The sequence below is a fragment of the Caretta caretta genome, chromosome 1, assembly GCF_965140235.1.
Source record: "Caretta caretta isolate rCarCar2 chromosome 1, rCarCar1.hap1, whole genome shotgun sequence".
Taxonomy (NCBI): Eukaryota; Metazoa; Chordata; order Testudines; family Cheloniidae; genus Caretta; species Caretta caretta.
This window is the reverse complement of record NC_134206.1, coordinates 125,895,990-125,921,440: the sequence shown is the minus strand read 5'-3', so window position 1 is coordinate 125,921,440 and position 25,451 is coordinate 125,895,990. Positions and strand designations below refer to the sequence as shown.

General features: G+C 43.4%; 1 protein-coding gene across 1 annotated transcript in view; it reads left to right on the top strand.

Moving 5' to 3' along the window:
- Positions 1-24,709, top strand: part of ASMTL (acetylserotonin O-methyltransferase like) — a 57,922-nt gene extending 33,213 nt beyond the window's left edge. The window contains exons 8-14 of the mRNA XM_048859645.2: positions 96-258; positions 2,998-3,182; positions 9,967-10,099; positions 11,503-11,646; positions 12,522-12,644; positions 15,558-15,787; positions 24,455-24,709. Of these exons, the coding sequence (XP_048715602.2) occupies positions 96-258; positions 2,998-3,182; positions 9,967-10,099; positions 11,503-11,646; positions 12,522-12,644; positions 15,558-15,775 (966 nt within the window). The 3' untranslated portion in view covers positions 15,776-15,787; positions 24,455-24,709. The remainder of the gene's footprint in view (positions 1-95; positions 259-2,997; positions 3,183-9,966; positions 10,100-11,502; positions 11,647-12,521; positions 12,645-15,557; positions 15,788-24,454) is intronic.
- Positions 24,710-25,451: the final 742 nt, after the last annotated feature.

The window sequence follows — 25,451 nt, the reverse complement described above, 5'->3', positions numbered from 1 at the left end:
AATATTTGTACTTTTGTTTTAAAACAGACGTGTGTTATTTTTTTAGTTGTAGTAATTTTTAATTTAACTCACTAATGCATATTTCATATACACAGGCTTTGTTTGTGGCCTCTAAACTGAAAGTGTTTGATCTTCTGAAAGATAAATGTATACTGAAGCCTGTGGATGTTGCCAATAAGATAGAAGCCTCTGTGTGTGGAACAGAAAGACTGCTCGATGCTTGTGCTTCTCTTGGATTGCTGGAGAAAACCCATCAAGGTGACTTTTTACTGTAAAACAATTCACGTGTAGGGGGACTGGGAGAGATGGAAAGAAGGAACTTCTAATGTATTATTGTCCATTGTGAAACTAAGCTGTTTGTCCCTGTTCACTGGGGCTGTACAGGAAACTTCCATTACTAGTCCTTGGCAAATTAAACTGTTGTTAATTATTAATAATAATAATTTTGTTTATTATGATAGTACTTACGAGCTAGTGAAGATCGGGACCCCATTGCACTGTGCAAACACAAAGAAGTAACCTCAAAGCGCTTGAAATCTAAACAAACAAGACAGACCATGTAGGGGAAGGGGTCTAACACAAAAGCAGTGTGAAGGCAGCAAATGGCATGTTCCATGACTTTTTTGGAGGGGTGTGTAGGTTTAGTTAGGAGGGGATCAAAGTCAAATCAAAATTTCCCCAAGCCAATGACTCGTTTTGCTGAGGGGATCAGCTCAGTGGAAAAGGGAAGGGGAGCTTAGGGGATGGAGCAGAGGAGAAGAGAGGCAAGTGTGGAGTGAAGTTGAGGTGAATAGACTGTTACGGAGGGGGAGGAGGAGAGGCCATGTTAGAGTAAACACCCAATCAGCACAGGGCAGAGACAGTCAAGTCAAAATGTAGAACTATTCTCTGCATGTCCAGAGATTCCTGCTGTGGCTGCTTCTGCCCCTGCCAGGTGGGGTGTCTGGCTGGCTTCTCTCTGCAGCTTTCCTCCAAAGCCATTTGCTCCCATAATGGGGGAAGAGAGGTTTCCGCTGCACAGTTATGGGTCCAGGAGGATGTTGGGAGGAGGGATGGCCCTGGTTGTGTTGCATTTTGCCACCCTCACTCCCTTTGCCCCAGTTCCTGTTTTGGCTGCCTCTGCTCCTGCCTGCTGCTGTCTCAGTGTGGGTCAAACAACAAGGGACAAATTTTGCTCTGAGTTTACACTCTTGCAGAACCACTGATTTCTGTAGTGTAGCCATGGATGTGACGGAGAGAAGACTTTCAGAATGTGGCACTGAAACTGGACAACAGTCAACTATTGCAGCTTATAATTGCCAATATTTTAAGATACAAACAGGTGATGGAACAATTAAGAAGTTCATCCTTCCCTTTTCAATCTGCACTACATAATTTCAAGCTCCCAGATATACATCACTTAATAATAAACCTTTTAAAGATGATGAAAAGGTGCCTAGCAAAGGAAACCCTTGACCAACTCAACAACTGATTTTTGTTAAGAACAAAGCCCTTAAGGAAGAATGCAGATGGAGAGAGGCTTAACTGCATATGAATGAAGAACAGTGGGGAAAGGAGAGGAATAAGATTCAAAGGCAAGTGTATCATGGGGAGGGGAGAATCCCCCGGGGGGCTTCTCCCACTTCTGGGAGCCTGTGAGGCAGCTGCTCTCCAGGCAGGGAACTGCTAGTGGAGCTGACAGACAGGACCCTCAACCCACCCCCTCAACTCCCCACACACATACTACCTGTCTTAGGTCGATGGAAGCGCTCCTGGCGAGGATACACACCACTGACCCAAGGAGGATAGTGTGGACATGCACCACCACAGAAATCACTGTGTCTGGAGTACTGTGTCCAGTTTTGGGCCCCACACTACAAGAAGGATGTGGATAAATTGGAGAGAGTCCAGCGAAGGGCAACAAAAATGATTAGGGGACTGGAACACATGACTTATGAGGAGAGGCTGAGGGAGCTGGGATTGTTTAGCCTGCAGAAGAGAAGAATGAGGGGGGATTTGATAGCTGCTTTCAACTACCTGAAAGGGGGTTCCAAAGAGGATGGCTCTAGACTGTTCTCAATGGTAGCAGATGACAGAACGAGGAGTAATGGTCTCAAGTTGCAGTGGGGGAGGTTTAGATTGGATATTAGGAAAAACTTTTTCACTAAGAGGGTGGTGAAACACTGGAATGCGTTACCTAGGGAGGTGGTAGAATCTCCTTCCTTAGAGGTTTTTAAGGTCAGGCTTGACAAAGCCCTGGCTGGGATGATTTAACTGGGAATTGGTCCTGCTTCGAGCAGGGGGTTGGACTAGATGACCTTCAGGGGTCCCTTCCAACCCTGAGATTCTATGATTCTATGACTGCAGAGGCTGTAAATCGATCTAATATAGGTCATCTTAGGTTTGTAGTGTAGATATACCCTATGCTTGTACAGCCCCCAGTACAGTGATACTCCAATCCTGATTGGGGCCTTTGAGTGTTGCCATAAAATAAATATTCACTACTACACGTTACTTATTGGCTTTTAAAATCCAATTTAAAAAAGGGAGCACTTTTCATTTCACAATCAGAGACACATTACGAGCAGGGAGGTGGGCTTTTCTCAGTAATAACTTCTGGTTTGTGTCACATCTGTAACGTGAAAAGCAAGAACATCTAAATGTATTCTTTGGTATTTTAACTGCAAACTGCTGTTTTGTGTTGAACTTGCTGTGATGTAGATAACATATGACTATGCAAATCAACCGGACAGTGTGTACAGACTGAACAAAGCAAATGTAATTTGATTTTTTTTAAAGTAAACATGTTGCAGATCAAGAGGCAGGTCTTCAGCTGGTGTAAATCTGCTAGAATCAGTGGAGCTGTCCATCCTACACCAGTGGAGAATCTTACCGCAAACATTTAACTGAAAATCATACTCATTTGTATAGCAAAACTAGTCACTAGTTACATGGCTGCTGCTACAACACTGCAAAAAACTAGTTAACAGGTTTTTTGGTTTTTTTTTGCCCCTTAAGGTTACAGTAATACAGATTCAGCGAACACATATCTGGTGTCAGACAGAGAATATTCACTTCATGGCTACATTATCCACTCTAATGATCGCCTTTGGCATCTCTTTACACACCTGGAGGTTGCTGTCAAAGAGGGGACCATGCAGACCCATCAGGCTTTTGGAAAGGAAACAGAGGACTTGTTTCAGGTAATGCGGACTCTGGTCCTTATTTTGTCTTTATGCTACTTGTGCACTGAAGAACAGGAAATAATTATCAAGTTGGAAAAACCATAGGGCCCAGAAAAATTGACTAATGAGAATTGTAGATTGAGCATGTCATCACACAGATTATCATAATCTAGGAATGTAAATAAACTATCAGAACTGTCTCAAATACCAATGACAGGTTTCAGAGTAACAGCCGTGTTAGTCTGTATTCGCAAAAAGAAAAGGAGTACTTGTGGCACCTTAGAGATTAACCAATTTATTTGAGCATGAGTTTTTGTGAGCTACAGCTCACTTCATCGGATACATACTGTGGAAACTACAGAAGACATTATACACACAGAGACCATGAAACAATACCTCCTCCCACCCCACTCTCCTGCTGGTAATAGCTTATCTAAAGTGATCATCAAGTTGGGCCATTTCCAGCACAAATCCAGATTTTCTCACCCTCCGCCCCCCCACACACAAACTCACTCTCCTGCTGGTGATAGCCCATCCAAAGTGACCACTCTCTTTAATATATTCGACTCTTTAAGGTCCTGCTCCCATTGAAGTCAATGGCTAAACTCATGAAGTGAGCTGTAGCTCACAAAAGCTTATGCTCAACTAAATTGGTTAGTCTCTTAGGTGCCACAAGTACTCGTTTTCTTTTTGCGAATACAGACTGACACGGCTGCTACTCTGAAAATTGACTTTAATGTGCAGGATTGGGCCCTGGGGTGCTGAGGCAATTGGAATGTCACAGTACAGTTACCAAAACCCAGAATTAATATCTACAATGTATGTACTTCATCTCTCCTGAAAGCTTGTCATCCAAAACTGATTTCAGCAGAAAACCAAAAATATTTCAGCATTTTTATAGTTGAATTGAGATAAGATCTGAGCTTAATTTTGCTCCTGACCAGAATCTGCTTAGACACCAAACTTATTCTTCCTTTATGTGAGCATGTCTATAAATCTGCCTTGCTTGATTCAAAGATTTTCACAATTCTCCATCCCTTGACTCTCCCTCTTAAGTATTTGTCTCATTTATTTCCATCTCATGTACAATTTGGGTCATATGTATCATGCCGTTTGTAGCTTTGCAAGGACTGCACAATTTACCCCTTTGCCAATATTCTCTTTGCACTACAAACATCCTAGAAAGGCCACTCCCCGGGCATATTTTCTCTCGCACTTTGTGCGCCTGTCACAGAAGTGGGCTGTAGTTGATGGGGGATGGGAAAGCAGAGGGCATGCAGCAGAATGGGTGGCAGAGGTCCAGGACCTAATGGATTGTCTGTGTAGAAGAAGCTTGGAGGAGTGTAGGGACTAGGAGATTCTTTCTGCAAGGAGCTGAGCTCCTCTTGGGAGGCGTTGGACACCCTCAACTCCCACAGACCTCAGGGTCCTGAGGTTGCGAGGGCCTAAAATGTATAGGGCCTTGCGATCAATGAACACCTGGATTTGAACCTAGAAATGAATAGGGGGCCAGAGTCTCTGGGAACAGGTGTAACACGTTAACACTGCGAAGCAAATGGGCTCATACATTCTTTGCTGGCTGTATAGTCCAAGCAGTTTTCGGCATAGCCCTATACAGAAGGTATTAAAGCAATCTGTTCTAGAGGTTACAGTGTCATGCGTAACGATAGCAAGGGCCATATGAATGTGGGAGACAAACAGCTGCTTGCTCTAAGTGGCTCAAAAGCTACAAAAGTGGGAAGCAGGCACACTGTGCAGTCTCCTCAGCCAGTCCTATGTTGTGGTCTTCCTCTTCAAAGCCTTCAGCCAACCTCCTAAGGACTGCCCTGGATGGGAGAATATTGACCTGAAGACACTGAGCAGCCCAATCAGGTGCTTGCATAAACTTGGGAGATCAGAATGCACTTCTTCCCTGTGTACTGTGACAGCAGTAGAGATCAGTTGATGCACTGTCATTTCCAGGCTCTAGATTTGAATATTGGGAAGCCAGGGGCAGCTATTTCCATTGAAAAGCCATCACCTCTGGAATGTGCTTCCTACATTCACCTGGTACACTGTGCCAAGGTCAGACTCTGATAAAGCCCAGCTGTTTGCTCAGGTTTCACCCATATGTTTGAAGGGTAAGACTGAGTCTGTTTGCTTTCACATCAGTCAGTTACTCTTGTTCTGTGTGTAACATTTATGTAGGTGTGCTTAGAGGGATGGTGAGAGGCTTAGTTCATGATTTTTAAAAATGTGCCAATCTCCTCTCACCCAAGAAACTTAGCGTTTTATAGGCATTAGCTAATTAATGCTGTCAGCGTCATTTAGGTAAGTATTCTCATTTTACAGTTGCACAAACTGTGGCATGCGTAGGGTAAGTGACTCAGTTCTGGTTTCACAATGAGTCAGTAGCAATGCCAAGACTAGCACTTCGATCTCGTCTGGTCTCTATCTACTAGGCATTTATTTATTTTTATTTCATTTCCCTATAATAGTCTTCCCAAATTCCTCTTTTCTAAACTTCAAGGAATCAGGAATGCTATAGCCAAACTTCTCTCTGCCTCAGGAAGGAGATCATATTCCTTCTTAGATGGCCTAGAATTCAATTGCAAACTGCCTTCCTGGTTTTCCAAACTCTTTGGGCTTTCTCCACACACTGTAGCTGCCTTTCTCTAGCCTGATCAGTAGTCTACTTCTATCTACACTACCATCTTTTCTCTGTCTCTTCTCAGTTGAGAGGGTGGGACACACTCGCTTCTTCAACTGTCTGTCTGGGATTTCCCCCCCCCCCCTTTTGCTCAGAGCCAGTTAGCCTCTCTGAAATGATAGATTAATACCAAAATATACTCTGCTCTGCTGGAGTCCAGGAAAGCAATCTGTTAAGAAGCCATTTCTTTTCTTTCAGAGGAACAGCCGTGTTAGTCTGTATTCGCAAAAAGAAAAGGAGTACTTGTGGCACCTTAGAGACTAACCAATTTATTTGAGCATGAGCTTTCGTGAGCTACAGCTCACTTCATCAGATGCATACCGTGGAAACTGCAGCAGACTTTATATATACACAGAGAATATGAAACAATACCTCCTCCCACCCCACTGTCCTGCTGGTAATAGCTTATCTAAAGTGATCAACAGGTGGGCCATTTCCAGCACAAATCCAAGTTTTCTCACCCTCCACCCCCCCACACAAATTCACTCTCCTGCTGGTGCTAGCCCATCCAAAGTGACAACTCTTTACATAATCAAGTCGGGCTATTTCCTGCATAAATCCAGGTTTTCTCACATCCCCCCCACCCCCATACACACACAAACTCACTCTCCTGCTGGTAATAGCTCATCTAAACTGACCACTCTCCAAGTTTAAATCCAAGTTAAACCAGAACATCTTGGGGGGGGGGGGGGGGTAGGAAAAAACAAGAGGAAACAGGCTACCTTGCATAATGACTTAGCCACTCCCAGTCTCTATTTAAGCCTAAATTAATAGTATCCAATTTGCAAATGAATTCCAATTCAGCAGTTTCTCGCTGGAGTCTGGATTTGAAGTTTTTTTGTTTTAAGATAGCGACCTTCATGTCTGTGATTGCGTGACCAGAGAGATTGAAGTGTTCTCCGACTGGTTTATGAATGTTATAATTCTTGACATCTGATTTGTGTCCATTTATTCTTTTACGTAGAGACTGTCCAGTTTGACCAGTGTACATGGCAGAGGGGCATTGCTGGCACATGATGGCATATATCACATTGGTGGATGTGCAGGTGAACGAGCCTCTGATAGTGTGGCTGATGTTATTAGGCCCTGTGATGGTGTCCCCTGAATAGATATGTGGGCACAATTGGCAACGGGCTTTGTTGCAAGGATAAGTTCCTGGGTTAGTGGTTCTGTTGTGTGGTATGTGGTTGTTGGTGAGTATTTGCTTCAGGTTGCGGGGCTGTCTGTAGGCAAGGACTGGCCTGTCTCCCAAGACTTGTGAGAGTGTTGGGTCATCCTTTAGGATAGGTTGTAGATCCTTAATAATGCGTTGGAGGGGTTTTAGTTGGGGGCTGAAGGTGACCGCTAGTGGCGTTCTGTTATTTTCTTTGTTAGGCCTGTCCTGTAGTAGGTAACTTCTGGGAACTCTTCTGGCTCTATCAATCTGTTTCTTTACTTCTGCAGGTGGGTATTGTAGTTGTAAGAAAGCTTGACAGAGATCTTGTAGGTGTTTGTCTCTGTCTGAGGGGTTGGAGCAAATGCGGTTGTATCGCAGAGCTTGGCTGTAGACGATGGATCGTGTGGTGTGGTCAGGGTGAAAGCTGGAGGCATGCAGGTAGGAATAGCGGTCAGTAGGTTTCCGGTATAGGGTGGTGTTTATGTGGCCATTGTTTATTAGCACTGTAGTGTCCAGGAAGTGGATCTCTTGTGTGGACTGGACCAGGCTGAGGTTGGTGGTGGGATGGAAATTGTTGAAATCATGGTGGAATTCCTCAAGGGCTTCTTTTCCATGGGTCCAGATGATGAAGATGTCATCAATATAGCACAAGTAGAGATGGGGCTTTAGGGGACGAGAGCTGAGGAAGCGTTGTTCTAAATCAGCCATAAAAATGTTGGCATACTGTGGGGCCATGCGGGTACCCATAGCTGTACCTCACGAAAGCTCATGCTCAAATAAATTGGTTAGTCTCTAAGGTGCCACAAGTACTCCTTTTCTTTTCTTTGTATGACTTCCAGTTACATAATGCCTGCTAAGAAGTTCCTGCTGACAAAGGATTATAGATATAAATAAATGTCAGCATTCAGTGAAAACAACTGGGAAACATAGCAGGAAAAATACAACCCAAAAACAATTTAGAAGCAAAGATTCACTCCTTTCTCTCAAAATAAGTTTACAGTATAAACAGACAACTAACTCTCTTGAATGGAGCTTAATTATTGTATAAATTCATATGCCACAGGTATAACTGGTTAAAGAAAGGATTTTGTTATCCCCTGATGGATTGCCTCTTTCTCTGCCATAGTTCCCTAGCTCCAGCCAGCAGGGGTGCTCAAGCTGGATTCCCATAGTTATAAAAGAGGGGGACGTTGGTGGATCATTTTTTGGAAGGTCTCCAGGACTCTGGAGCTTGGTCCAAAATAATCAGCATTTGGTGAACTTCCTAGCATGCTAGAAAAGACCTTTGTTTGATCAGGTTTTTGGAGTGGGCGAGGGTATGCTTCCCGCAGTGATGAAGGGGTGGAAAGCACTTGTAGATGGCTGGCTGGCTAGTTCCTATTGAACTGATCGTTTAAAATCTGCTTAGACTGAGTTATTAGAGAGACTGGCTGGGTGAGGTAATATCTTTTATTGGACAACTTCAGCTAGTGAAAGAGAGAAGCTTTTGAACAGCACAGAGCTCTTCTTCAGGTCTGGGAAAGGTACTCAGCGTGTCACAGCTAAATACAAACATGTAACAGATGTTAACTACTTAAGCTAAACAATCGATTATGATTATTATAAAAGACCATTCAAAGTGAAGTGAACAGGTAATACCTCTGCAGTCATATGACAAAAAAGAGGGGTTACAAATTGTTGTAATAAGCCATATATCCAGTGTCTTATTAAGACAATGATTTTTAAGGTCTAGCAAAGTTACAAACTTAAGCTCCCAGGCTCATGGTTTTCAAGGTGTTGTGCAGGTCCCTTTTGAGGATGAGGGCTGAGAAGTCAGATATGGAGTGATTTCTTCTGTGAAAAGTCTTCGCCCACTGGTGTTAAGGTGTGTTTGGCTTTTTCCTGTGTAGGTTCATTTGAGAGCGTGGTGATTATCTGGTTTCACCCACAGAGGAGTTGTTGGAGCATTTGGTGCACTGGATGAGGTACACCACATGTTGTGATAGGCATGTATAGGACCCATGGATGTTGAAAGGCGTGTTGTGGGGGTACTGATCATCGTAGCAATGGAGGTATGGCTGCAGGTTTTGCACCTGTTCTGGAAGGATCTGGTGCCACTTTAAGTTTGTGGGTACTGGTCTATGGGGAGCTTGTTTCTGATGTTTAGCGTGGGTTATAATTGATACCCCATACAAGTTCCTGTGTTTGGTGGTAGGTGACAACTAAGGGTGTGTGGTTAGAGGGTTTTTTCACTTCTGTATTGAAGCAGGTTCTCTTAGGGTATTTGGGTGGCCTCTTTGATGATGCAACTTACTTTCCTGGTGGAATGTCATTATTTGGTGAAGGTGGCTTTAAGTGTGCTAAGGTGTGTATCCCGGACTTTCTCCTCGGAGAACATTCTGTGGTATCTGAGTTCCTGGCTGTAGATAACCCATTTCTTGGTATGTTTGAGGTGGTTACTAAATATGTGAAGGTAGGTGCGGTGATTCATGGGTTTCTTGTGTGTAGCTGTCTGTAGGGTTCCATTGCTGAAGCTGATCGTGGTGTCCAGGAAGTTGATGCTGGTGTAGGAGTGTTCTAGAGAGAGTTTGATGGATGGGTGGTGGCTGCTGAAGTTGTGATGGAAATCTGTTATCAGCAATGTGTTAACTGCTTTTGCGAAACAATCTGTTCCACCTTGTATTTCGCTGTGACACTCTGCATACGTTTCCCTGACCTGAAGAAGAGCTCTGTGTAACTCGAAAGCTTGTCTCTTTCACCAACGAAACTTGGTCCAATAAAAGATATCACTTCACCCATCTTGTCTCTCTCATATTCTGGGACCAACACAGCTACAACAACACTGGCAAACAACATAGATTGAGTTGTGGTGTTAATGGTGTGGTAGAGCACCGAGACCCTTGGACAGGCATATTTTCCGTTGTTTAAATCGCAATAAATTAAGTGCATAAGTAAAATCTTTGTATTCTGTTTTTAAGGATTCCAGTTATCACAGTGTGGAGGCAAAGCAGCGTTTCATGACTGCCATGCACAGCATTGCCAAATTGACAGCAAGAGATGTGGCAACAGCTTTTGATCTTTCACAGTTTAGATCTGTCTGTGATTTGGGAGGTATTGCTACTACACTGACTTTTATGCAAGTTAATGAAATTTATGTACATCATAGTTTTAAGAAAATCTAATCAAAAATTACAATTGTTGCTCTCTAACTGGTAAATTTTCTGCTGTTATTAGCTCTGATAAAAAGCTCAAATGAAGTTAAATGGAAGTACACTAGCTTAAAATATTGTTCATTTACTTTGAGTATGGCTGTTAAGACGGGGGAGGGGGGTCCCCCAGGAGAAGCAGTGTGGTTCAGTAGCTGGGACTGGGAATTCTGTTTCCAGCTCTTCCATTTCCAGCTCTGCCATGTGATCTTCACATATTAATTATGTCAAGATTTCAGAAATGATTATTGACATTTGGATGCTGCTATTTTTGGTGTGAAACTTGAGTCATTTTAAAGAGGCCTGCTTTACAGAGGATTTACAGAGCATTTTCTAAAATCCGGGGCCCTTTCAGGTGTCTTATATGGGACACCCAAAATCACAAATCACTCTTGAAAATTTTGACCTTGGTCACTTGTAAAATGCTTACCCACCCGTGTAAAGAACTTGGTAAAGCACTATGGAAGTGCTAAGTATTAAACTGATCAGAGTGAAAATTGTAATTGAATTCAGAAAATTTAAAAACTTTCAGTGACAAAATCTCTAGTGGGATAAAAATCCAAGATGGCCCCCACAAGTATTTGGTATTGTTTTGTAGCTTAGCACTGCAGTGTCCCAGTTACAGTCCTCAAGGGGATCCAAGTGGAGAACCGCGATTCTCCAGGGCTCGCTGTGTGTAGGAATCAGCGTGGAGTTAATGCTGTTCCTAGCTGTGCCTCCACCTCCACAGAGAGGGTGTGTAATGCAGGCGAAAGCTTGCCGAGAAGAGAGCTGCTGAGAGAACGGTGCTGCCCAGGGGGTGGGAGGGTGGACAGCGCATAGGGACCAGCACACTGCACGGTTGGAAATGCTTTTACCAGTGAACTTCCACAGAGTTTGGAGCTCCTACTCCTTTGCTTGCGTCCTTTGCCTCCCAACAGGAGCACTATTCAAACTGTACAAGAATTACCTTGCAGTGGTAATAATGACTAGCTCTTCTTATAGGACTCTTCATCCATAGATTACAAAGGAGGTTTGTAATATGCCATTAACCTTGGGGAAACTGAGGCACAGAGACAGGAAGTGACTTGCCCACATTCATCCAGCAGGCTAGTGGCAAAGACAAGAATAGAACCTAGGTCTCCTTAGTCCCACTCCAGACCTGTGTCCACTAGGCCACACTAGCTCCCAAGTCCCTTTATAGAGTCTCTTGGCCACCCCCATCCTTAACTGAGGGCTGTTGTGTTCAGGTAAGGTACAATATGAACTTGTAAAATGTCTGCAGATACAAAGGAAAAGGTTCACTTAGTTATTTTTTACTTACGACAGGTTGCACTGGAGTTCTGGCCCATGAGCTAGTACAAAAAAACCCAAACCTAAACGTCACTGTATTTGACCTTCCAGACGTCATTGCAAATGTCTCTTGCTTTCAGCCTTCAGGACAGCACATAACTCCAGTGACGTTCACAGCAGGTAACTAACCATTAGGCTGCCAATCCTGGTTCACTGTGCAGCATGGAGGGAGCACACTGGTCTGCTCCAGCGAAAGTGTGAGCAGAAGCTATGTCTGGGGGCAAGCAAGGTTAAGCACAAGGCAGAATCCTCCATGTTGAGTGAAAATCTTGGGTCTTTGCATGTTCCTTCATTTCCTCATAAGATGGCAGGGTAAAAAGAGACAGGGTGAGAGTGGAGAATAGTGGTGACTGAGGAGACATGGCTTAAGCAACACCAGTGAGGGGCCTGGCTGGACACTCCTCCCGTCTATGCTGGATTAATTTGCTTGAGGATACTTCCATTACCATCACAATTCCATTTCACTTCTTGACTCGGGCTTCTACACGGTTCACAAACTACAGCATTCTTGATATGAATTGTCCTTCTCTCACTGTGTCTTCTGTAACTGCAGATCAAAATATTACATGTGTAGCACAGTGCATAACCTGTGCTGAAGTCTTTATTCATGACTTCATGTCTACTTAACTATTGAAATTCCCTTTACTTTGGCTCATCAGTTCTGAGTTCTGAATTCCAGCAAATGTAGGAAGCTGCATACAGAAAAACCTGTCCCCATCACCTCCACTGGCTCCCTATTTATTTTAGGATGCAAGCTTTGGTTCCCCTCCTTGTTTCTAAAACGTTTCATGGACTTGCTAACTGGAGCAGAAGAAAGTTCAAAATCAAATGTACATTAAAACTAAACTGACACTGAAATTATCTTACGTGAAATTATCTTGTATGTTCTGCACCCTAAACTACATCCGTGCTATAAATAAACATAAATTTCCCCCTAAATATCTTTCACTTTACTTTATAGAATTGTATCATACCAAATATACATTTTCTAACAGGTGATTTCTTCAAAGATAATCTTCCAGAAGCAGATCTTTACATCCTTTCACTAATTCTACATGACTTGAATGATGAAAAGATTCACATATTGTTAAGCAAAATATCAGCTATTTGCAAACCAGGTACGGGTCTTTCATCTTGTGGGTTTTTTTTTCCTTAGAGCATGTCTACACTGGCAAGTTTCTGATCGACAAGTTATACCACTTTTATTAAAGAGCTAGAATTAAACCATTGTTGTGTGTCCACGCTGTGCTCCTTGTGATGGCGGAGCGCATCCACATTAGCAGCTCTTGCAATGGCAAAGAGAGCAGTGCATTGTGGTAGCTATCCCACTGTGCAGCTGGTATCAGGGTACTTTGGAAATGGTTTGCAATGCCTCATAGGGGCAGGCACAGCATGTGCATCCTACTACATTGCCAGTTGCTTTTCAACTGAAGTGGGGAGGGGGGCAGAGTGTGTGACAGGGAGTGTGTGTGTGTGTATGGAGGGGGGGAGGGAGAGAGTGAGTGTGTTTTGGGAGACAGAGAGTGTCTCAGCATGCTGTCTTGTAAGTTCAGTCCTGAGGCAGGGGGAGGGGGAAACCCCCGCCTCCCTCCCCAGCTCTCTGCACAGCAACTGCCTCTGTTCAACAGCAGGAGCATTCCACATTAATGGTTTGCTTTGTGTCCCAGAGCAGATCAGAAAGGGAGCTTTGAAATGGGAGAGGCACATGTCTCCATTTCAAAACAGTGAGTAGAGCAGCCACTTGAGGGATTATGGGACACTTCCGGAGGCCAGTTGAGTGCTTTCTGCACAGTAATGTGTTTACACTGCCAATAACAGCGCTGGAGCCTCTGCACTTTAAGGCTTATGACTCTCATCGAGGTGTTTTTTTTGCAACGCTGCAACTGAGGAGTTTCTGCGCACTAAGGGGCTTGGCAGTGTGTACACCTCGGGAGTTACACCGCAGAAAGCTGCTTTACTGCGCAGAAACTTGCCAGTGTAGACAAGGCCTTAGTGTTTACAGTATAGTGCTTAATAGCAGAAGGATTTTATGGGTAGTGGGTTACAATGTCTCCAATTAAAGATGAACATGTCTGTCATCAATTTTTTCTTCCCCATCTTAAAATAGAAGCCTTTACAAATTGTGTTATGGCACAACTTACTAAGAAGTGTAAAGTTATCAAGGCTGTCATTGTACAAAGGAACCATCAATTCACTTATTTATATTTAACTTCTAAATCGATCTATATAAAAAATTATACCTATTTTGATGGTGTCTCTCTCCCACCCCCCCACGTTAGTGTTGCTTTCCATCATCAACCTGAGCCTGTAAACACTTACGCATATGCTTATATTAACTCATGAGCGTAGTGCCATTGAACTCAATGGGATTACTCATGTGCATAAAGTTAAATGTGCATAAATGTTTTCAGGATCAGGGCCTTTGAGGGTAAACTCTTCAGGAGACAGGCTGTTTTTGTTTTTGTTTTTTCTCTGTGTGTGAATAGTGCTTAGCATATTCTGGGTGTTATTGGAATAAAAATAATGAAGTGTTCCAGAAACAGAACCGGCTCTAAGCACCAGCAAAGCAAGCACATGCTTGGGGAGGCACAGGGGCGGCATTCTAGCCATCCCTTTTGTGGGAGGGCGGGGGGAAGAGAGCTTGGGCAGTTGTGCTCTCGGAGTTTGGGGTGGCAAAAAACCTAGAGCCAGCCCTGTCCAGAAATAGGACTCTCACATATGCCCAGAGCTGTCCCTAGGGTACAGCAAATCGGGGCGACTGCCCCAGGCCCTGGGCTTTGGGGGCCGGGTGCTTCATGAGGAGGCAGGAGGGGTGATGATGCGGGGAGGCGAAGAAGAGCCCCCCTACCAACCTCTCCCTCCCCCAGTGTCTCCTGCTCACTGGCAGGCTCTGCCGATCAGCACCTACCACCGATCAGCTGTTTTGCCATGACTGGAGGCGCTGGGGGGGGAGGGCAGAGGAGCGAGGGCGCCGCACACTCGGGGGAGGGGGCGGAACTGTGTGGGGAAGAGGCGGGGAGGGGGCAGGAAGAGGCGGGGCAGGGGTCGGAAGAGGTGTGGTGGGGTGGAGCCTTGGGGGAAGGGGTGGAGTGCGGGCAGGGCCGTAGAAACTCAGCGCCTATGTCCTGGGCCCTGCACTCACCTAGGGACGGCCCTGCACTCCTGTAGGGATGGCCCTGCATATGCTGTACCATATCATACGCAAAATATAAAAATACCAAAGGAAGGAGGGAACTAGTAGTAGGACTGAGGTGGGGAAAGGTGATAACCAAATAACCTCATTTGTCAGTAACTCTTCATGTAGGATGGAGAACAGGAGACATGACAAAAAATCCTTGCGAGCAGTGGACGTAGAGAGCAGTAAGAGAAGAGCAGGGCTGCTTGCTTCAAAGGGCAGTTCAGAATACCTTGTGGCTAAATGTTGCCGCAAAGGAGTCTCTGTGATTGGCTGATGACATTTATAGTGGGAGGTCTTAATGATATCATTAGCTGATAACTTTTACTTCAAGTAGTAACGATGCTGTTTGCTGAAACACCCCTGAAAACCAAAGGAAGGAATGCCTGCCTTCTCGTATACTTTACTAACTTCCTAATCTAGCAGGAAATGGTCACTATATTGGCCTTGAACCCTTTTCTATGAAATAGAATTACATCTGGGCTGTATAAAATACTTTAAGACAATTCTCCAACACCTTCCTGTTTTATACCTTTAGAATAGTCTCTTGTTAGCTTGAGAGAATGTGCTTTGACCAGCGGATAAAACAATAGGTTATTTCACATAGAAATCAGAAAACGTAAGAAAACTCTCAAGGCTCTCATGTCCTCCTAGCATGAAATAACTACCTCTCTGCTTCAGGAGTGAGAAATGAAAGGGAAATGTTCTCCAAAGGCTCACACAGTAAACTCAGTAACACATCAATCTTAGGTACACATCTTCCCCATTTATAATAGCATTTGAACCAACAGCACTGCAGTTTGGAAGCTAAGAATATTTTATTGAACTATTTTTGGTTGTTGTTTTGGAAACACAGGAAGTGCCTTGCTACTGGCAGAAATTGTGCTTGATGAAGAGAAAACACACCCTCCTAGAGCAGTATTACAGTCCCTCAGCATGACTGAAGGCAAGCAGAGAAGTGGCTCAGAGTATAAGCAACTACTGGAGAAATATGGATTCACCAATGTGCAAATTAAGATTACAGGAAACGTTTTAGATGCGATTTTGGGCTTTAAGAAAACTTCTGCACATTAGTTTGCACTGCAAGTAAGTGTGGCACTGAGCTTTTGTAACTTAACTTTCATACAACCATCAACCAGCGATAGTATGGATTGCTTCGGTACAGTATGAACTGTATATAAAGTTCTCTGCAAAATGGTCTAAAGCTGCAAGAATTTTCTTGCTACTTAAGCAATTATTTAGTAGTTATTAATCATTGCATTTGTCTTTACAAAAATGCACTTTGTACAACTTTGGCAATTTTGGGGTGCTCTCTCCTTTTGCTCATTGGTCCTTAGTGCTTTGCTCAGAAGCAAAAGAGGGAAACAACCTTGAAATGCATGTTTTTGCAAACAGGAATAAAAAAGAAAAAGGTGGGATTTTTAGAAGGGTCTTAGGATCATAGGCAACTACCCCTTCGTCACTTAGGTGTTCGTGAAACTCCCACCCATAGCTGTCGTGTCACAAGGATCTTTACTACTGTAGACTCAGGTCCTACAGTGACCATAATTTCACTGCAGCCCCTCTAGAGGCTGTCTTACAAATGAATTGGCCACCCACATGCTCTCAGACTGAATCATACCGCTCAAATACAGCTGTTCTCGAGAGAAGAGTCCATGTGGTAAAGGGTTAGATGGTGACATCCTCTTTCTGTCTGTTACAGTAACTCCTTACTTAAAGTCGTCGTGGTTAACGTTGTTACGTTGCTGATCAATTAGGGAACATGCTCGTTTAAAGTTGTGCAATGCTCCCTTATAACATTGTTTGCCAGCTGCCTGCTTTGTCCACTGCTTGCAGGAAGAGCAGCCCGTTGCAGCTAGCTGGTGGGGGCTTGGAACCAAGGTGGACTGGCAGCCCCCCTATCAGCTTCCCGTTCCCCTGTGTTCCCTGTGCGGCAGCCACTTAGCAGACTATCAATTGCCAGGCAATTCCCTTCCACCCACTGCCCTGTACTGCTCCTGCCCTCTGCCTTGGAGCTGCTCCCAGGAGCCTCCTGCTTGCTGTGCAGAGGGAGGGGGGAAGAGGGATGCTAATGTCAGGGTGTTCCCCTCCCCCCGCTCCTGTACCCCATCTCCATAGAGCAGGACGGGGGGAGCTTCCTGGCAGCAGCTGCTGTCTCAACTTGCTGATCTACTTAAAAAGGCAGTGTACTTAGAGTGGGGTCAGCATACTTAAAGGGGCAATGTGTGTCTGTCTCTCTCTCTCACACACGCACCCACCACCACCACCAGTATGTCTCTGTCTCTCTCTGCCATGCTGTCTCCCCTCCCTTCATGCATGCTGCCTTGTAGAGTGTGAGGCTACATTAACAACAATGTGTTAACGCTTGAGGGTTCATCCAAGTGCTAGTTCATTATTTAACAGAAAGGCATTCCCTGGGAAATATCCCACCCTCTTCCACCCTCTGACTTCACCACCTCACCCAAGCTTCACAAGGTAGGGATAGCTCAGTGGTTTGAGCATTGGCCTGCTAAACTCAGGGTTGTGAGTTCAATCCTTGAGGGGGCCATTTAGGGATCTGGGGCAAAAATTGGGGTTTGGTCCTGCTTTGAGCAGGGGGTTGGACTAGATGACCTCGGTCCCTTCTAACCCTGATATTCTACGATTCTATCATTGCTGTGTAGAGTATTAAATTGTTTGTTTAAAACTTATACTGTGTCTGTGTGTGTGTGTATGTGTGTGTGTGTATATATATATATATAAATATAGTCTTTTGTCTGATGAAAAAATTTCCCTGGAACCCCCCCCCCCCTTTTAAATTAATTCTTATAGGGAAATTGGATTCACTTCACTTAACATCGTTTCGCTTAAATCAGCATTTTTCAGGAACATAACTACAACGTTAAGCGAGGAGTTACTGTATTTCCTTATATAAATACTAGTGCTCTTCCCTTCTTTCCAACTATGCTGATAGAAGAGGAATATAGAAATGTCAGTTTTTCATGCTGTGATTTTTAATTTGAGGGATAAGTATATATTGTATGTCCAGATTATCAACTAATTTGTCAATCTGGTTTTCCCACTATTTCATGCGTTATTTTTTTCTGATACTCTTCAGTCGTGACTTTTTTCATATAAAACATATTTTGCTAAAGCTGTAGTGGAACCCCTCCTGCCTGTAAATAAAGCTACTGTTTTTCATCTCTGGGAAGTTGAGTTTACTGGCTGCAGCAGATTTCCATAGCAATATCCCTCCACTCAGACAGGACAAAAGAGGAGGGGCTGTACTTACTTTCAGCTGCTGACATCAGCAACTTTCAAAGATACTATAGTTTTGTCGGGCAGAGTTTGTCTTCTCAAGTGCACCATAAATGTCTGTCATTAGCATAGGTTTCAGAGTAGCAGCCGTGTTAGTCTGTATCCGCAAAAAGAAAAGGAGGACTTGTGGCACCTTAGACACTAACCAATTTATTTGAGCATAAGCTTTCGGGAGCTACAGCTCACTTCAAATAAATTTGTTAGTCTCTAAGGTGCCACAAGTCCTCCTTTTCTTTTTGTCATTAGCATAATTACTTTTCTCTTTGAGCACTGAGAAGGGTAAAGGGGCCCTGATGAGTTAAATTATCAATGAGGGACATTTTTATTACAGTATGTTTCAACCATTCAAATTCATCATGAAAATTTGTCACCCTCTACTTACCCATGTTTTTTGCTATAATAATAATAATTAATAATGATGACAATTTTTATTTACCTTTAGCAGTTTCTTGCCCTGGATGAGTAGAATTTGGTAAGATTGTATATACAACTACTGAAAACTTAATAAACCAAAAATAAGTTTCTCTCTGTTTTGGTACAAAAAAAGGCCTCTTTCTACTTTTAACTGGTCTGCCTTATAAAAGAGAACATTATTATTTCAACAGATGGAAGTTTTGCTGTTTGATTCTGTCCCACCAAGCATGTGACTGATTTACATAAGCTGTAGAACTGTCATATTCTACCATACTGTCAAATTAATGTTATGCCCTCTGATTATTTTGTAGTCACTTATTGTATGTAAATCTTATAGAACACAATTGGCTAAAACATAAACTCTGTGTCTTAAACTAGAAAAGCACAACATTATATATTTACTCCACCTTAGTCCCTGGAGCCTGGGTGTCTGCATTAACTTTAGCTTTGCAAACTTAGGTGTGTGTGGAGGGGGAAGCTTACCTTTTGAAAACTCCATATAAGACATGCATCTGAAGTAGCTGTTGAAACAAATAACATTCTTTGTGAACGGGGACAGCTAAAATCATTTTTGCAAACTGGTTTTGAATGTCTCGCAAAGGGTGGCTAATGAGCTGCAGGAGAATGTGCTTTGCTCAACAGCGGGTGTCTGTGTGCTGTTCCCTTGTCTCCATACTATTTCAGAGAGATTTGCTGACATGCAGAAAAGATCAATGCTGTATGTCTTTCAGAGAGCAGAGGGGAAAGATATTTGCAATATTTTCACTTGCTGTTCACAGGTGTATTCCTTCCACTGCCAAGACTCCCACTGAGTTCAGTGAAAGTATAGCGTGTGCAAGGAATTCAGGGCTGGGTAGGGCAGGGAGAGGAGTTTATGATCATTTTAAATACTACAGAATACTGGAAGAGTGATAGACATTCCAAATACTAGATAGACCAATAATCTGATTTTTATAAAGGTACAAACATTAATATGCCACTTCCCTGGACAAAATTTGTTTCTATTCACTATTGTTATAATGACTGGGTCTTAAAACATTGTTCAGACAGTTTTTTCCAATAAGGAAACTTTGTCAAGGATAATTTTGAGCCATTAAAATTAATTATCTAAATCTGCGTAATCTTTAATGAGGGATTATTTTGTATCCTCCAGATGTCTGAACTGTCACCAATACTAAAGCCCGCTTGTTCACTACTTGCTGTTTGGTGGTAAGCTGCTTCACATTAGTAGGAATGCCCGTGTTGATATGAGTAACTCCACCCACTGAAATAAATGTAACTATGTTTGCGTCTGCATATCTGATTTCGTATGGATGAGAGGATGTTCATATGAATTCAGTTCACTTATCAGAATTTCATCCAACACATTTATTTGAATGTGGGATCATTTGCAGATGTCTGTATAAATGGCATAGAGGAAGTCCAATGTGGACAAATCAGGTAATGGAACTGTTGTCTGAGTAGATCACCAGATGAATGGAGAAAAGGTGTAAAATATTGGGGATTAAAAGATCCGTAGACACAGGGCAGGAAATAAGAGAAAAGAGAGCTCAGATGCTCACTTACTGAATGATGAGTTGAATAAGAATCCTTGAGGGCTGGGGGGATGTCTGGTAAGACAAAGCAGAGGTTTGTTTGGATTTTTTCCCCTAGCCCAATAGTAAAATGACAACCCTAGCACACTCACTACAGATATTAACCAGTTTCTGTGCTTGGGAGAGCAAAGGGGCTGTGGTGTGGCTCAATATGAGCCCCAAGTGCAGGAGTTTAGGCAGTGTTGTCTAAAAGGCTGTGCCCCTCATCCCCTTCTTGGCTGCCAGTTCAGTTTTGGATCGGTTTGTCGTTGTGCTGGGTTGGAGCAGGGGGGCTTCCAGGCTCACTCGTTGCATCCCCTGCTGTCTTTCCACCATGATGGGTTGTTAGGAGAGGCACCACCTCCTCCCTGACATTTCCCATGTCTCCAGCTGCCTGATTGGGGATGGAGTTAAGGACTCCCATTTCTGAGGCTAGGTGTTGGGATTGGTCCACTACAGAGCAGGTTTGTGGCTGCAGCCCAGGCAAGCCTACCCATACACTTTCAAGCCCTGCCTGCTGAGACTCAGTCTAGCAATAGCAGCATCCCTGGCCTGCAAAACTTTTATCACTGGGCCTAAACCTAGTACCATGGAAGTCAATGGGAGTTTTGCCATGTTATACTTGAAGTGAGGATTAAATTAGTTGATGGAGGGAGTGGGGGGACACCAGGTAGCAGCAATAACTTCCCTCACTTTTGGAGTACTCCAACCACCAGGAGCCAAAGACAACGTTCATGGTTCCAATTTATCCCATTTGATGAAGAGAGAGAGAGAGAGTAAGTACAACATTGCACTTTCACAAAACCAGCCTATTAAAATATATGAGATTAGGGGTAATCTGTAACAAGATTATATTCTCATTTCTAAGAATGGCAACTAATCTGCAGTGGCCCTGACACACAGATCATCGTCTTGTTGGATCATATTAAAGAAGTTCTGTATTAAAATCACAAATGAGTTTGATTCCCCAGAGTTTAAATTCCAGGGTATTACTAATTAAGAGGTCTCTTGGTTTTTGGTACTGTTTCTCTCCCTCTATGTGTGAAACTTGCAAGCTGCTAATTGCGTTAGTACATTCTAAGACAGAGTCTGTTCTCAAAGCAATTCACAGAGAGAGAGACTCAAAGCAATACTCTGTAACAACAGAAACAGCACCCAGAGACTCCACGCCCTTTTGTTGTATTCATCTCGCTTTGTTAACAATTGTGATTAAAATAGAGATAGAGGATGTATGTGGATGGATGCTTGGTGTGGATAATAACTGAATGATCAGGGAGGTGCCAGCCTAAGAATCCAGTGTCCATCGGCTGAAGAAGGCATCAAGTGGAAATAATCAGAGGACCCCCCTTCCCCCCCACCCCCGGAGGGCAGACTGGAATCCACCCAACAGCCTCAAGGATGGGAGAGCTAAAGAACAAGATAACATCTGACAGCACGGAGCCGTCAGGAATGTGCCATCTGCAGATTGATTCAGCAACAGCATGATGAAGCAATTCCCATAGACTGACATAGGAAGAAATTCCTATAAAAATGGACTCTAGAAAGTGAGAAGTTTGGGGTCTGATTCTGCAAACCAACTTCTAGGAGCATCAGATGAGCATCTGACAAGGCCCTGCTCCCTCCTTATGTCCAGGCCACCTGGCCAGTGGCTTGGCATGAGCAACTCTAAGGCTGGTAACTATGATAACAACAAGAAAAGGAGTACTTGTGGCACCTTAGAGACTAACCAGTTTATTTGAGCATGAGCTTTCGTGAGCTACAGCTCACTTCATTAGATGTATACCGTGGAAACTGCAGCAGACTTTATATACACACAGAGAATATGAAACAATACCTCCTCCCACCCCACTGTCCTGCTGGTAATAGCTTATCTAAAGTGATCAACAGGTGGGCCATTTCCAGCACAAATCCAGGTTTTCTCACCCTCCACCCCCCACACACAAATTCACTCTCCTGCTGGGAGAGTGTGTGTGTGGGGGGGGGGGGGGGTGGAGGGTGAGAAAACCTGGATTTGTGCTGGAAATGGCCCACCTGTTGATCACTTTAGATAAGCTATTACCAGCAGGACAGTGGGGTGGGAGGAGGTATTGTTTCATATTCTCTGTGTGTATATAAAGTCTGCTGCAGTTTCCACGGTATACATCTAATGAAGTGAGCTGTAGCTCACGAAAGCTCATGCTCAAATAAATTGGTTAGTCTCTAAGGTGCCACAAGTACTCCTTTTCTTTTTGCGAATACAGACTAACACGGCTGTTCCTCTGAAACCTATGATAACAACCTTGCAGAACCTGTGTGTGTGTATGAATGAATGTGTGAATAAATATGAGATTGAATGGAATGTTATAGCTATAACTAACTGCTTACTATGAGTTTTTCTGTATTCACAATAAATGTGGTATTTTACCTTTTTCCCTTTAATAAGATCCTGCTGGTTTTTATTTTATTGGTACAACAGTCTACTTTTACTTGAAGCATGTAAACTGTGCAACACCAGACTTACCTTTTTCTTTTTTCCCCCCGCCCCTGCCCTTGCAGTCACTGTGTAATATATGGGCCCATTGCTATTTTCCCATGTTCTTAAACTATTCTAAATGGAAGCCGTAATGTATTATTGCTTCCTTGCTGCAAGAACCTTTACAATTTATTTTTTATAGGGCTGTCCTATACACGTTTATACCTCTGATTTCTCTCTGCAACTTTCAAAACATACAATGCATGATCCACTGCTACGTCGCTCCTGTTTTATAGCAATGTAACTTAATTAATTTCATTTGAGTTACACCAGTGTAGAATTGGGCTAATGCAAGGACCATTACAATAGTTTCCTCCTGAACCTTCTGCAAAGAGATCAAATAATCTCCCCTCATATTTGCCGCTCCTATAAGGATAAGGCTGAAAAGCCTTGAACCCAAGTTAAATTCTGTCTAAGCCTTTCTCAAGAAGGATCTTTGTTCCTACTATAAAATACTAATTACCTGTTGTGTTTTTTTTTTCTTTTCTATGCTAATCATAACTTGCTCTCTGTAAAGTACATGGGCATCCTTCCCAGACTGGCAGTGTTTGATTCCCGTGCATATGTTTTGTCCATGTTGTGTTCATGTCATTCAGATGTCCCCAATGTTTGAGTGATTTGCTGTAGCGTATTAGTTGCCTTGCTGTTCATGTTTTCCCTTCAAAGTGTCCAGGAGGACCCTTCAACCATTGTGATACAAGGTTGGCTCGGTGGCCTAGAAGTGCTCACCTTGCTTTGCTCCACATAGCAACACTTGCAGTGTGATCAGGAGCAGCAGTTCTGCCTGTGCAGGTGGAGGAAAGTTGTTGGGATATGAGTAGAAAAACCTTCTAATACAGAATCTGTCTGTATTCAGGCTGTGTGACCAAATGAGCACACACGTATTTCAGAAGGTGTACATTTGCCTCTGTGTTCTACAGCTAAATTCTCTGCTGGTGAGAATGTGGCACGCTGTATGTACACACTGTAAGGCAGGGTTTGGGACAGAGGACTTTATCCATTCCCAGCCAGAAGGAATTGCATGTCTCCAGATGATTTATGGTATTCTGTATTGAACTCCAGCAGCATGCTCAACCCCTGACAGAAAGGGGATTAGGTCCCTTAAACCCATACATCAGAGCCCTGGGCCATCCACAAAGAAGCTATATGCCTCTCAAAGCTTCTCATCTGCCAGTAGGAGCCATACTGTCATGAGTGCCTCCGAGGTAATCATCTCAAGGGACAGAACATAGCTATGAGATTCGATTCACTGTTGTTCTGCACCTTGTGCAGGCATTTATATCTGTACAAAATGAGTAAAATGTTACCCGTTGGTCTGATTCGTTAGCATTTTACATCCACTTTGCACTGATGTAAATGACTGTACACAGCAATGGAGAAGAGCAAGTAAAATAATGTTCATTTGATCAGCATTATCTTACTCTGATATTCCGTACTGGGTGGAAGAGGTAGGAAGATGCAGTGGAAAATTGCACCATAGTCTCTTCCCTCTATTCTCACACCTGGGCCTTCCTCGCCACAAAGCAACCTATCCCCACAGAAGAATTGTGGAGGGGCTTCTGTAGGATTGTCATTTTCTATGTTTGGACAGTGTCGAGCACAATGCTCCCCCATCCTTAGTTCTCTGAAGATTACAGCAATATAAACGTAAATAATAGGTTTAAGAGAAGATAGGGACAATGAGTAACACTGAGATGGGATTACCTCTATTTCTTCCACGCACACACACGCCGCCTCTCACAGAAAAAAAGGTGATCTAGCCCATGGGCATTGTATTTTCTACAAGGAGCTAATGTGTACAGTATGTATATAGTCATTTTGGTCTAGTAACTTGAGAGTACATCTGAAATGCAAAATTAGACCACTAGTATTATATTTTATGCATTTTTATATGGCAGCCATAATTTTTATTAATCTGATTGCAGATTAGTATAATTTTTCTTTGTTTTAAATTAGGCTGTGGCATTTTCCTGGCTGAAATGGTGTTGGATAATGAGAAGAAAAGAAGGAGTACAGCTTTGCTGCAGTCCTTGAACATGCTTGTCAGACACAGGGAAAGGAGAGGAGTGGCTCCGAATATAGATGTTTACTGGAACATCTTGGCTTCACAAATGTAGAAATTAAACTGACAGGAAATGTGTTCGATGATGTCTTCTGCACTAAGAAATAAAGAAATTGTATTTGGCAATAAAAACCAGAACACATCAGCAATCACATCTGATGATTTTTATTATAGGATTGATTTCCCATCAGCAGCTTATGCAAGAGATATGTGACTTTGGAAGCTTTCTGAAACTACTTCAATAATTGAGAGAGATTATATCCGTTCCGAAATATGAGTAAAATGCCAGAAGCTACGCTCTTCACTTGGCAGCAGTAATGCTCTGGGCTGCATTGACTTGCGAGTACTTTTTAAAGTTACCTCATACTCAGAAGACATATCAACAGTCATACAATAATTTTGGCATTGCTAATGAACTACTTTGTTTCTTTGTGTTGGGTGCCACGTAGGCTGGCCTTTATTTCTAGACCAAAACACGCCGCCATTTCCCCCCCACCCCCAACTCTATCCCTTGGATGTTGGTACGGCTCTCCGTGTTCAAGTGCTTGTTCAGGTCCAGTCCATTCTAGGTGTGTGCACGCCCATGTGCACAGTCGTTGGAGATTTTTGCCTTAGCAGTATCCATAGGGCCGCCAGTGGGGCCCTCTGGAGGGCCGCGCACATGCGTCCCGTATATCAGTTGCCACTGGCCCTACGCCCTGTCCGTTCCTTCTTACCACCCGTGACGGTTGGTCGAAGCGCCTTCTCTGGCATCGCAAGAGCGTTACCGTTTCTTAACAGCCCAATATCTATCTTCATTGTGTATAGTTCTTAGGAATTTAGTTAGCCATTAAGTTAAGGGTTAGTTATTTCCCCATCCGAAAGCAAAAGGGGGCCCGCGACCTGTGTTCC